Here is a 12,905-nt window from a genome sequence, read left to right on the forward strand (position 1 = left end):
TATTTTGTGCCTCCCGCTCAGGGGGATCCCAAACCTCAGCGACTCCTGTGGCTGTTTGACTCCTTGTTTGTTTTTTTTTTTGGTGGGAACTGATGAGGAGTCAGGGAAAATCCATCCCGGCTGAGCCATCCCGCTCCCTTGAACCCACCCAAATTAAATTTTGGCTTTTACCTCCGTATGCGGCAGCAGAAAGAGAGCGCGAGTCCCACCCAAAACCCCCCAAAATCCCCAATGCGGGCGGGTGGAGGGCAGGAATGCACATGGGAGGGGGCGGGACAGCGCTGTGGGTGGGTGCTGGGGGGGACAGGGGGGGTCAAGGGGTGTCCGTGGGAGGGGGACACGCGTGGGGGGGGAGGGGAATGCGCGGCGCCCCGCGGCCGGCAGGGGGCGCCCTTTGCTCGGCCGTCGGGGGCAGCCGGGACCCCCCAAAACCGCCCCGAAAAATGAGATTTAAAGGCAAAAAAAGCTCCAAAAAAATCCACTCCGAGCCTTTTGGGAGGCGGAGGGGGGTGGGGGGGGGCTGTTCTCCCTTCGGCTTGCCGGCGGCGGCGGGATGATGCTCCGGGCGGGATGGTGGTGGTGGTGGTGATGATGATGATGATGATGATGCTCCGGGTGGGATGATGCTGATGATCCTCCGGGCGGGATAATGATGATGATGATGATGATGATGATGCTCCGAGTGGGATGATGCTCCGGGCTGGGGTTGATAAGTTTGGCGGGCGGTTTATATATATATATATATATATATATATATATATATATACACTATATACACATCCCAAATATATATTCATTTATTTATTTATTTTCCTTGTTTTGATGCAGATGTTCTGGGGAAAGGCTCGGGATTTTTTTGTGTTTTGGTTTTTTTGTGTTTTGTTGTTGTTGTTGTTTTGTTGAGGTTTTTTTGTTGTTGTTATTATTATTATTATTATTTTCCAGCAGCTAAAGACGGGAGGTCACATTAACTTCTAATACGGAGACACATAAAAATGCGATTATGCCTGCTAAACAGAACACAGTAGGCTGCTAGTTAAGACAATGAGATTTCCAGGAAGCGATGCATAAATTCTTCAAAAAATGACACATTTTTCACGTTTCATTCCAATTAAATTACTGAGGCAGCTAACACAGCGCTGCACACGCCATACATTTGGGGGAAATGAAGGCTTTTTCTCTTTATTTTTCCTCCCTCTTTTATTTTTTTTAAGTAGATCTGCATGTGCGTGTTTTATGAAAGGCGTTTAATATTAAGCTGCTATTAAGGAAAAAAATGTCAGGGACCTTCTCTCTCTCCTCGAGGATTTTTTATTTTTGTGTGTGTGTGTGTGTGTGGTTGGGCTGCTCCTGCTCGTTTTCCCACCCTGCGGTATTAAAGCCCCGATGGTCCAGCTGCAAAACAATTTCCAAATAATGGGAATTCCCCGCCCTGCTGCACACACCTCTCTGATTGCGAGGAGCTGGGGAGAGTTAAGGAGTGATGCGCACCTTCCACAGGAAAAAAAAATAAAAAAAAAAATAAAATAAAAAAATTAAAGAAAAATATTTTTAACCAGGTTTTGCTGTCCCGTTTGGTGTTTTTTCCCCTACCCGGGGATCCTCTGGAGCAGGATCGAGCCCTCCCGGGATGCAGGGGGGGTGATGATCCCAGTGGGAAGCCGAGCTTGCCTCTCACCATCTGAGCAGGGGCTCCTCAGGGTGATAATCAAACCCGAAGTGGCCCCGGTAATGAAACAGCGTTTGAATTTTTATATTTTATTTTATTTTATTTTTAGTTTTTAATCTATTTATTTATTTAATTTATATATATATATATAATTTTTTTTTTTTTAAGCGCTGGGCGATCCGCAAAGCGATACGAATCAGAAATGAGATTTTTGAAGTCCTAATGAACCTGATTGCAGGAACATTTATAATCCCCCATGGCTTTAAATGAAATCAGATATAATCAGGAGCTGTGGGGAAAGGGAGTGTTTACAGGCAGAGATTGGGAAGTGCTGCTGTATTAGTAAAGATGCTGCTCCTTCTATTGATGTCTAAAATGATGGATAATGTGAGAATGGCAAATATACTATTTGTCTAATGGCTCTGCAATTAAATTCCCCTGTAAATGACCCATGCCTCATTTCATCCTAATCTATGGAATTTTGATTGAATTCGTCAGCTCTAATTGAAAAATACTGCACTTTAATGTCTGCAGTGCAGTTTCAGGACCGCGCTGGTTTTAATGAGACGGTGCCCCTCTGACCTGGGAATATTTTAGACTTTTATTCGGGATTTTTTTAAATTTTTTTTTATTATTTTATTTATTTTTTTTTTAAACCGGTGCATTTCTCAACTCGATTCCAGAAAAAGCCGGGAATGAGAGAGGGTCTGTCACTACTAAACTCTCCGTGGCGATGTGTTTGATTAAGGTCTCCTGTAAGGCTCTTAAAATACTCGGACTCCGGTTGTTTAAATATGTCTCCATTTAAAATAATTTTTGAAATAGCCAATTTCCCATTATCCGAACGAATTTCGGGATAAGAGCTGGGATTATGGAAGTCAATCTTTTATTTTTTTATTTTTTTTTTTATTTTTTTAATCTATTTTTTTTTTTTTTTTTACCCTTTTAGCTTCTTTTTTTTTTTTTTTCCCCTACCCGAAAATCCCGAGCACCTTCAAGTTTGTTAAAAGGGCGGTGGCGGAGGAAGGAGAAAAGGGAGGAAAAAGGGGGAATAAGGGAGGATGGAAGGGGAAAAACAAAAAAAGAATTAAAAAGCACAGAAAAAAAAAAAAAAAGAAGCGTGGAGTGGAAGTGGGGGGATCCTCCGGGGAGGGCTGGAAGGAGTTCAAACGGGAATACGCGAAGGAGTTAATGGGATTAAGCGGCGAATGAGAGGTTTGGGGATTGTTTTTTTGTTTGCTTTTTTTTGTTTTTTTTTTTTTTTTTTCTTTTTCCCCCCCTGTGAAGGGAAGGGGGGAGGAGGGAGGAGCTTCCCCTCGGGCACGCGTGGGGCGGGGGGTGCATCCCTCGGTGCACAGCCAGGGGGCAAACCCTGCCTTCCCACACCTCCCAAAATGCTGGAGCCATGCACGGAACTGTCTCCCCCTTCCCCCCGGCTGCATCCCTGATTTGGGCTCGCACCTGATGCCTGCATCATTAAGAACTCACTGATTTTTATTATCTTTTTTTTTGGGGGGGGGGGGGTAACTCTGCTCAGGGTCTCACCACCCTTTCCTAGAAAGAAAATAAAAAAGACTTTAAAAGCACTGCAGGGTGAGGCGATTTCCGTGACGTTTCCCACGTAATTAAAATTTCCCCGGTAAATGCAAGAATTAGCTCGAGAGAGCCTGGGGAAGGCTGAGTTTTTTCTTTGGAGAAAGTCACTGGCTTTTATGGGCTGCTGGAAATCAGAGCTGTCCCCTCTGGGAGGATGGGCACCGATCCCGAAGGAATCCAGCCTGGAGGTGCCCGAAGCAGCTCCCAGGCCCAGCTGGAGGGATGCTGTGCCCTGTGGATTCCCACCTGGAAGGGCTGGAGCGCATCCCAGCCTTCCTTCACTGCTCCTTTCTGTCCCTCGCTCCGGAATGATGCGTCCCCTCCCTGCCTTGATCTGGGGAGTTCTTTAACCCAGAGTCACACCCACCCTACAAAACCTGCCCCAGCATCCCTGCTCCTCCTCCCCTGCTGAGGTTTTTTGGGGACAGAAGCTGCCAGAAGCCACCTGCTCCTCAGCACTCCCCGCTCCGGGTGACATCTCAAACCGGCTCCAGCCGAGGGGGGAAAGCTGCTCCCCTCACCAATCCTGACCCTCTGGAGCTTTGATTTCCACGAGATCTCCAGGTTTAGCCCCCCTGGGAACGGCTCTTGAGGTGTGGGGGTCCCTCCGTGGGGCTCCCCTCGTTCCTGTTCCGCTTCCCAGGCGCGATCACGCTCCGCTTGCTCCTGCCACAATCAGGGATCGCACAGGGGGTTTTTTTGGGGGGGTTGGGTTTTTTTTCTTTATCCCCTCCGGGAGAAAAATCAGCTAATTATGTGCCGAACAAAAAGCCCATTCTTGCCCGAAATAATACTCCCGTCCTGCAAAGGCACTTGTTTGTGGGCAAATTTTGAAGGGGGCTGACAATAAAAACAGCTGCAGGAGCGGGGTGTTGGTACACATTTCCATGCCCCGCCGGATTACCGTGCCTAATTATCTCTGCCCTTCCCGCAATCCAGAAGGGTTTTCCTGAAAAAAAAAAAACAAAAAAAAAAAGGGATTTTAAAATTTTTTCCCCCTTTTGGCTCACTTTGCTCCCCGTCCGCTCGGTTTGGGAATGATGCTGGAGGGATTTTGGGTTTAACTCGGTTCCGTCCGTGCTGCACAAGAAGGGGAGGGAGGCAGGAGAAGGCTGCGATCGCCTGCTGGAGCACGGGAAAAGGGGGAAAGGGAGAAATACGGGAGAGGAACAGCGGCCACGAAGAATCCACGGGGAAAATCCCACCCTCTCCGGGGCTGGGAAGAATCCCGAGCGCCGCGCTGCTGCACATATGGTGGCCTCCGCAAGACGGAGCCAGGACATATGGAAATGAGCTGGATAAGTAAACTTTTCCCAGTCCCTTGAAGTCGGAGATGGGCCCCAAAAGTGTTTGTGCACACACATCACACAACCCCCCCCTCCCCATCCCCAGCGGCAGCTGCTTCCAGAGCCATCCACCCCCCCGGGCAGCACCTCCGGGAAAAATCCTTCCTCCAGCCGGGGAAAGCCCAAAATCCCTGCTGCGGGGGACCAACAGCGCTCAGCACCCCAAAAACTGCATCCAGCCGGGGATGATGGGCAGCGAAAAGTGCGCCGAGACCCAAAAGTAATAAGCTGCCCCCCTCCCCTGTAATTGTTTCTGCCGAGAAAAGAACGTTTTCAGATGGTGGCTGGGGGATAAACTGACCCAGATATCCGGGCACGGGCGGGGGGCAGCTCCCAGCCCCCGATCGGGAACACAGCGAGCTCTGCGAGTGGGAATTAGCAGGGAAAGGGTATTTTGGGGAGGGGGCGCGCTGAAAATGCCGCTCGCCGAGGGCTGGGGGGGAGGTTGGGACCCCAATCCCACAGGGCTCCTTTTTGGGGAGGTAAAAGCTTGTGGAGAGGGAGGTTCTGGGGAATGAGCGGAGTTTTGGGGGTCTGCCGGGTGTGAGGCCAAGAGAGGTCGGATTTGGGGGACAGAGCACGGTCCTGGCACCCAGCACGGGCCCGCATGTGCCATCCTCCCCTGGAAAACACGGGCACCAATTAGCTGGCAACGAGCGGCGGCTCATTAAGAGCTTCAGGCCAGGCAGAAGCGAGATCTCCTGCGGATCCTCGGGTTTTGGGGGACGCTCCCCCCGGCCAAAGGCCACTTTGAGGCAGGGTTTGTCTGCAGTACCCCCCCAAAGCCAAGCCCAGGGGCACAGCCAGCACCATTGTCCCAGGAAGACTTCAACTTCCCAAAGGCAGGAGGGATCTCACCCCCAGTCAATTCCCCTCCTTTCCTTTTTTTTTTCCCCCTCTCCTTTTTTTTTTTCTTTTTTTTCTTTTTTTTCTTTTTTTTCTTTTTTTTTTTTTTTTTATTTAATTTTATTTTCCAAACCACTTGATCTTTGCTTGGGAACCTCCATTAATTGCCTGGGTTTGCCTCTTCGCCTGGTCCCTTTATCATTATTTATGGCCTTTGAAATTGTGTAAAGTTCCCTTGACGTTCAATTTACAAGTTTGGGGGCTTTTTTTTTTTTTTCTCTTTTTCCCCTTTTTTTTTTTTTTTTTTTTTTTTGTTCCAGCTTTTGTCCTCGCCAAAGACATCGTGTTGGAAAAGGCTTTGAGCCGGCCAACATGAGAAGCTCGCCGGAGAAAAGGGAGCAGCCCCTCCATCGCTTTTAATTCCGCCGTGTTGCTGAATGGCTCTTTTACATAATTGCAGAAGCAATTTCAAAGCCAAGCCAGGGGCTGACTTTACCCAGAACCACATGGAGCCTATTTGGGGGCTTTTCAAAAAAAAAAAAAAAAAGAAGAAGAAGTAGAGAAAAAGAAGGGGAAAAAAGGGGGGAAAAAAAAAAAAAAAAAGCAGGGGGGAAAATAAAGAAGGGAGGGGGGGAAAAAAGAGAGGGGGAGCGTGCATTTAGAAAACACGGAGGAGAGGAGCAGGCTCGGGGGGAAAGGGCTGTTCGGGGCTCCGCGGGCACCGCACGGGGATCACGCGTGGGTCGCCCCGTCCGGGGCGCCGTGAATGGGGCGGGGGCTGCGGGGCGTGGCCTCGGCGCGTGGCCCCGCCCCTTTCCCCGTCTCGGCCAATGAGCGGCGGCGGCGGCGGCCACGTGGGGCGGGCCGGGTTCCCAGGCGGCCAAAATGTGAATGGGCGCGGGGGAGCGCGGGCGGGCAGAGCGGCGGCGGCGGCTCCGCGGGGGCGCAGGGCGCGGGCGGGGCGGCCCCGATGTGCGCCCGGCCGCCGAGCTCTCGGGCCTCGGCCCCGCTCCGCCCCGGCTCTGCCCCGCGCTGAGGGCAGCGAGGACGCCGCCGCCGCCGCCGCCGCCGAGCAGCAGCAGGAGGAGGAGGAAGAGGAGGAGGAGGAAGGTGCTCGCTCGCTCGCTCGCTCCCGCCGCCGCTCCGGCATGAGCGCGGCTTTCCAGCCCTCGCTGATGATGATGCAGCGCCCGCTGGGAAGCAGCACGGCCTTCAGCATCGACTCGCTGATCGGCAGCCCCCCTCCGCCCGCCCCCGGGCACTTCGTGTACACCGGCTACCCCATGTTCATGCCCTACCGGCCCGTGGTGCTGCCGCCGCCGCCGCCGCCGCCGCCCGCGCTGCCGCAGGGAGCGCTGCCCCCCGCGCTGCCCCCCGCGCACCCGCACCACCACCAGCTGCCCAGCCTGCCCTCCGGCTTCTGCTCCAGCCTGGCACAGGGCATGGCGCTCACCTCCACGCTCATGGCCACGCTGCCCGGCACCTTCCCCGCCTCCCCGCAGCACCAGGAGGCCGCCAGGAAGTTCGCGCCCCCCGGGAACTTCGAGAAAGCCGAGGGGATCCCCCCGGACGGCGGCGGCGAGGATGGGAAAGGCTTCCTGGGCAAGGACGGGGCGCTCCTGCCCTTCCCCGCCGCCGACGCCGTCCAGGCTTCCCTCGGTGAGTGAGCGCCGCTGCCCGGGATGGGGGGGGGTCGGGAGATGCGGGGGAAAGCCCCGGGAGGAGACGGGGCTGGCCCCGGGGGGCTCCGAGGGGAAGGGAAGGGCTGAGCTCCCGCCGCCGCCGCCGCTCGGGAAGCTCTCGACAAAATCAACGCGACCCAAAGATGCTCCGGCAAAAAAAAAAAATAAAAATAAATAAATTAAAATTAAATTTTTTTAAAAAAAATCCCCTGAGCCATCAATTTTGGGGTGCTGGAACCGCAGGGCCGGGGGCGCCGCGGCTCGGAGGGTGCGGGATGCTAACGAGAGGCCTCTGCTTCCTTCCCAGCCGGGGCTCTCCGGGGCCAGGGCAAGGAGGATCCCAAAGCAGAGGAGGACGCGAAAGGCAAGGAGGAAAGTTTCTCCATGGACAGCGATCTCGATTATAGCTCGGACGACAACATCCCCGGCCAGGCTGCTCACAAGGAAGAGGACTCTGGCAACGCGCTGGAGGAAAACCCCCAGAACCCCCCCAATTCCGCCAACACCACCTCCACGGGCAAAAACCGGCGGAGGCGAACAGCCTTCACCAGCGAGCAGCTGCTGGAGCTGGAGAAGGAGTTTCACTGCAAAAAGTACCTGTCCCTGACAGAGAGGTCCCAGATCGCTCACGCCCTCAAACTCAGCGAGGTGCAGGTGAAAATCTGGTTCCAGAACAGGCGGGCCAAATGGAAACGGGTCAAGGCGGGCAACGCCAACTCCAAGACAGGGGAACCTTCCCGAAACCCCAAGATCGTGGTGCCCATCCCGGTGCACGTCAGCAGGTTCGCGATCAGGAGTCAGCACCAGCAGCTGGAGCAAGCCCGACCCTGATCTCTCCCTCCTCCTCCTCCTCCTACGCTCACAGCCACAAGGGTCTTTTTTTTTTTAAATGGGAAAAAAGTTTCCAACCCGGGGTTTGAAGGCGACCCACCCGAATAAAAACAGAATGGAGAGAAGCAAAAACAAAATAAAAAGAAACAAACCCCAAAACCCCCAACAACGACAACCACGACAAAACGCACCACCAAAAAAAAAACCCCACCAAACCTAAACCAACGCGAAAATCAAACAAAACCCCTGGCGAGCGCATGGCAAATCCCCACCACGAGCGAACTTTAAAGCGAAACTTTCCACTGGCCGCCGAGGGAAGAGGCTTGGAAACTGTTTGGGTTCGGAGCAGGGATAGCCCAGGCTGGAAGAGACCCCCACACACCCCTCCCACACACACACAGATATTTATTGCGAGGCTGCCCCGCTTTGGACACCCTTGGCTGGCGCGGCGGATGCGGAGCCGGCGCTGGAGCATCCCCAGCGAAACCCGCGGCGCCTTTAACCCATCTTTGGGCTTTTCTTTCTTATTCGGGGGCGAAAGGTAAAAGAAAAACAACAAAAAAGACGAGAGAACAAACAAACGAACAAAAAAAAGAAACCCGAAAGAAAACTCAGAGTTTCATTTCATGCCTTTTTTTTTTTATTGTTTGGTTTTATTGCCGATGGCTGAGTGGCAGGCACTGGGGAATGAGTTTTAAAATCTAATTTTTTTTAATTTTTTTTTTTTTTTTGCCTGGCTTTCTGTCGATTTGCCTATTCTACCAAGCCATGTTTAAAGGAGAGAAACAGAGGGAGGGGGGGAAAAAGGCAAAAAAAAAAAAAAAAAGAAAAAAAAAAAGAAAAAGCAGCACGATCTTCACTATTGTGTTTAATTTATTTCAATGTAGCTTATTTCCTTATAAGTTATGAAAATTTAAAAGCAAACTAAGTCTTGTGAATAAAAACCGACAAAGAAACAAAAAAGACTTTAAAAAAAAAAAGCCAAAAAACAAAAAAGCCCTCCAGCTCCCGGCTGTTCTGTCCAGGATTTGGCGTTGAGCTGATTTTCTTTTCCCCTCCTGCGCTGCCGGAGCGATGCTGCTCTCGCCCGTGTTTTTGTTGTTTTTTTTGTTGTGTTTTGGTTTTGTTTTTTCCTTTTGCGAAGCCACGTTTATTGCCGGGGAGGGGGGAGCCGGGTGGAAAACTTTCTCTGTTTTGTTGTTTTTTTTTTTCATTTTTCCTCTTTATTTGAGGGATGAAAAAGCTGGGGAAAAAAAAGGAAAAAAAAAAGAAAAAAAAAAGCTGTTTAGCTGTGATTAAACGGGGATGGCCGCGGGGTTGGGGGGCAGGAGCACCCCCGCATCCTGCCCCAGCATCCGCGGATTCCCAGCCCCTGTTTGGGGGTCCAGAGCCCCCCAGCCCCGTGTTTTGCGGGGGGTGCCGCCTCCCCCAGCCCCGTTTTTGGGGGTCCTGCCGCTCCCCCAGCCCCGTTTTTGGGGGTGCCCCGCTCCTCCCCAGCCCCGCTCCCGTTCTCGTTGCGTCGGGGCCGGAGCGGGGGGTGGGGAGGGGTCGGGGCCGGAGGGTCCCGCGTCCCCCCCTTCCCTTCCCGCATCCTTTTCATCCCTCCTTTTTTTTTTTTCTCTTTTTTTTTTTTTTTTTTTTTTTTTTCCCATCCCCATTATCCGCATCCCGGCTCCATCCGTGCCGGTGCCACCGTGACATTGGCGGCGATTTGGAATTGAAAATGAAATTTTCCCGAGGAAAACGGAGCGCAGTGCGGGGGGGGGGGGGGAGGGTCTGTGTGTGTGGGGAGGGGGGGAATCCTATTAAAATCAAATAATTAAACCGGAGGGGTCATTCGGTCCCGGGACAGGCTCCCAGGCTCGGCCGGGTCACATCGCTCGCTCTTCGTCGTTTATTTATTATAATTATGATAATTAATGTTGTTAATATTATTTTGTTTGGGTCGGAGGGGGTCGGCGGCGGTGCCGGGGGGGTCCCCAATCCCCACCAGCCGCTCCCCAAAAAGGCACAGCCCCTACGAGAAAAACACGCGCAGTTCCAGCTTTTTCTGCTTAAAAAAAACTCGGAATATTGCTACTAACGATGAGAATATTTTTGGGTTTGGTGTGCGCGGGGGGGTTCGCCGGGAGCCGCGGGACACGCGTGGGACAAAAACACCCCGGGCCACCCCCGGAGCTGCTGCTGCTAAAAAAAAAAAAAACAACAAAAAACCCAAAAATAATAATTTCTGGAAGTGCTCGGATTTCTTTGGGGCAGCCAGCGCTGAGCCTCGGGCTGTGCCCCCTCCCCGAATCCCCCCCCCGGGGATGGGAGTTGTGTATTTTAGGGAGGAGCAGCTGCTCCTCACCCCCGTCCCCAGCCCGGGGCATCCCTCCCTGGGCACTGCCTGGGTCGGGGTCCCCGCTCCCCCCGCCCTGGCCCGGGTGAGGCTGCGGAGGGAAGCCCCGGGCCGGGGGCCGGAGGAGAAGGAGATAAACAAGCGAGGGGGTTGATAGCTGTCATCATCACCATCATCATGGCTTTCATTTGGCTGCCTAATGAGTCACATCACAGGCAGAGAGAAAAATTGTCAATCGCCCAGGCTCTAATGAATTTTTTTGCAAATTGTAATCAAGCCAGGCCGTCTCAGCTCGCTGATTAATGAGACCCAGGAGGCCCGGCCAGCACCTCAGCTTTTTATTCCATCCCGTCCTCCCTGCACTAAATTAACAGCAACTTGTCTGAGCTTCAAATTAACTCCCAATGATTAATTCTGATGGGGGGGCCTGAAGAATAGCTCGTCCTAATAGGTACTGGCCTCTGATGCTGTTTGAAATTAATACACTTCCCCTTTGGCTGCCGGCTTTAATCCAAGGTTGGGTTTTGACATCACTATATTTGTTGTTACAATAAATTCCTCTTACATCTGCAGATCAAATAATTGCGCTGCTCGGGGAGCGATGCCGGCGAACCCAAAGTCGGAGGGGATGGAGAACCGCCCGCTCCTCTCCTGCTCACCCCCGGCGGGTTCAGCAAAACCCGGCTTTAGATTAATCCACAAATGCGGCTTTTTAAGGCTCGGCAGCCCCGGGATGCGGCGGCCGGAGGAGGGGACCCCTCGGCGGGGCTGGGATGGCGCTGCCTCGATGTTTAAATAAGACATCAGCGCCTTTAAATCCCCCCCTCCGTCACCCTCCGGCCGCAGTGACCCGGCAAAGTCCCCGCAGAGACCCCGCAAACTCAGCCCGGCCCCGCTTCTGTTCGCATTGCTTTAATTGGGTTCATTCTTGCAGCCGGGACGGGCCGAGCTGGGGCTTTTTGTGCCTTTTACCTGCTCGGGCTGAGGATTTTTGTGCCTTTTACCTGCTCGGGCTGAGGATTTTTGTGCCTTTTACCTGTTCCTGCTGGTCCCGGGGATGTGACGAGGAGCTCCCCGTGCCCGAGCGGGGCCCGAGCATCCCCCGGAGCGGGGCTGACCCCAACACCCCCAGAGAGGGGCCAGGGGGTCTGCACTCCCTTGGGAATGCCCTCCCGAGGGGCTGAGCGTCCTCCCCGTCCCCCGACGGGTGGGATTTGCCGTCGGAAGAGCCCCCCAGCCCTGGGGTGTCCCCCGAGGTCGCGTCCCCCCCTCCCCGGCTCCCCCGTGTCCCTCTCGGAGCGCGATGGGGCCGGCACCGCCAGAGAGCCCCCGGCACCCCGAGACACAAAAGCAACACCATATGCGCCAAGACAACCTGTATGAATTATAAATCGCGCCATAAAAATGGATCGCTCATCCCGAGCCCCGGGACCGCGGGCAGGGGAGGCGCTGGCCCCGGGAGGGGACGCTGTGCCCGGCCACCCCCCGGCCCCCCTGGGTGCCGGCTCCTTCCCGGCCCCTCCCGTCCCCTCGGGATGCTCTCCCGCCCCTCGCTTGCTCTTTTCTCCCTCCCGCTACGCCTGGACCATAGAGAGCCTTAATCTATTTATTTCAAGCCACTTCATCCTCTCTCCCGCTTTTGTCCCGGCCCCAGCCTCTGGCTTTGTGGCAGCACCGCTGAGGTTTTAAAAGCCCCTTCCCCTATAGTTTGAGGTCTCCTTGGCTGCCTGAATGACAATGGCTGAAACAGGATTACACTGACCTGATCCTATTAAACTCGCCAATCGATCTGTGCCGCCCTCCCTCCAACTTACTCGCCCAACTTTCCCCAGGGCTCAGCCTGGGAAGAAGGAGAAGCCCCAGGGCTCCCTTCCGAGCAGGCCTGATGGAGAAAGGAAGGAAGGATGGAGGGATGGAGGTTACTTTTGTTTTCTTGGTTTGTTGGGTTTTTTATTTATTTAATTTTTATTTATTTATTTTTAATGGAGCCACGTGGATTTTACAGCTCTGTTTCATCTCCCAGAATCTCGGCTCCGAATCAAAAGGCGGCGTTTCCTCGGTGCCCTGACTGCCAGCTCTGGCAGGAGATGGAGTCAAATCCCTAAAACCACGCGGAAAAGGGGTATTTTAGCCAAAAGCCAAACGGAATGACCACAGAATCCCGCAGAATTTGTGGAGATTTGAGCCACCAGCAAAACCCTCCGCTGAAGGGGGATCCTGGTGAACCTCGGACCGCGTTCCACCTTTTACAGACAACCCCAGAAAACCCCCCCCCGGGAACCCAGAGCGCTCCGTGCCGACTCCCGAGTCCCTTTGGTTTTTCACAGGAGCGGAGGAGGATCCAGGAGCGGCCGCAGCTCCAGCTTTTGCTGCTCGGAGAGCCCCGGGAGCGGCGGCGCTGCCGCCGGGGGATGAGGATGCTCAGAGCCGCCTCCTCCGCTCCGGCATCCGCGGGGGAACGGGAATTCATCCCCTCCAACCTCAGGGGAACAGGAATTCATCCCCTCCATCCTCAGGGAACGGGAATTCATCCCCTCCATCCTCAGGGGAACAGGAATTCATCCCCTCCATCCTCAGGGGAAAGGGAATTCATC

General features: G+C 53.7%; 1 protein-coding gene across 1 annotated transcript; it reads left to right on the forward strand.

Annotated features, from left to right (window-relative positions):
• Nucleotides 1-6,430: 6,430 nt before the first annotated feature.
• On the forward strand, nucleotides 6,431-8,718 carry GBX2 (gastrulation brain homeobox 2). The gene is made up of 2 exons (XM_058839961.1): nucleotides 6,431-7,116; nucleotides 7,447-8,718. Exons 1-2 carry the CDS (start codon nucleotides 6,606-6,608, stop codon nucleotides 7,968-7,970), a joined length of 1,035 nt encoding a protein of 344 aa, XP_058695944.1. The 5' UTR covers nucleotides 6,431-6,605; the 3' UTR covers nucleotides 7,971-8,718.
• Nucleotides 8,719-12,905: the final 4,187 nt, after the last annotated feature.

Source organism: Poecile atricapillus, chromosome 5 (assembly GCF_030490865.1).
Source record: "Poecile atricapillus isolate bPoeAtr1 chromosome 5, bPoeAtr1.hap1, whole genome shotgun sequence".
In the NCBI taxonomy this organism is placed as follows: domain Eukaryota; kingdom Metazoa; phylum Chordata; class Aves; order Passeriformes; family Paridae; genus Poecile; species Poecile atricapillus.

Coding starts and splice junctions, on each gene's coding strand:
- GBX2 (XM_058839961.1), top strand. CDS start 6,606: ATGAGCGCGGCTTTCCAGCCCTCGCTGATGATGATGCAGCGCCCGCTG. Junction 7,117..7,446: donor CGCCGTCCAGGCTTCCCTCG/GTGAGTGAGCGC, acceptor CTTCCTTCCCAG/CCGGGGCTCTCCGGGGCCAG.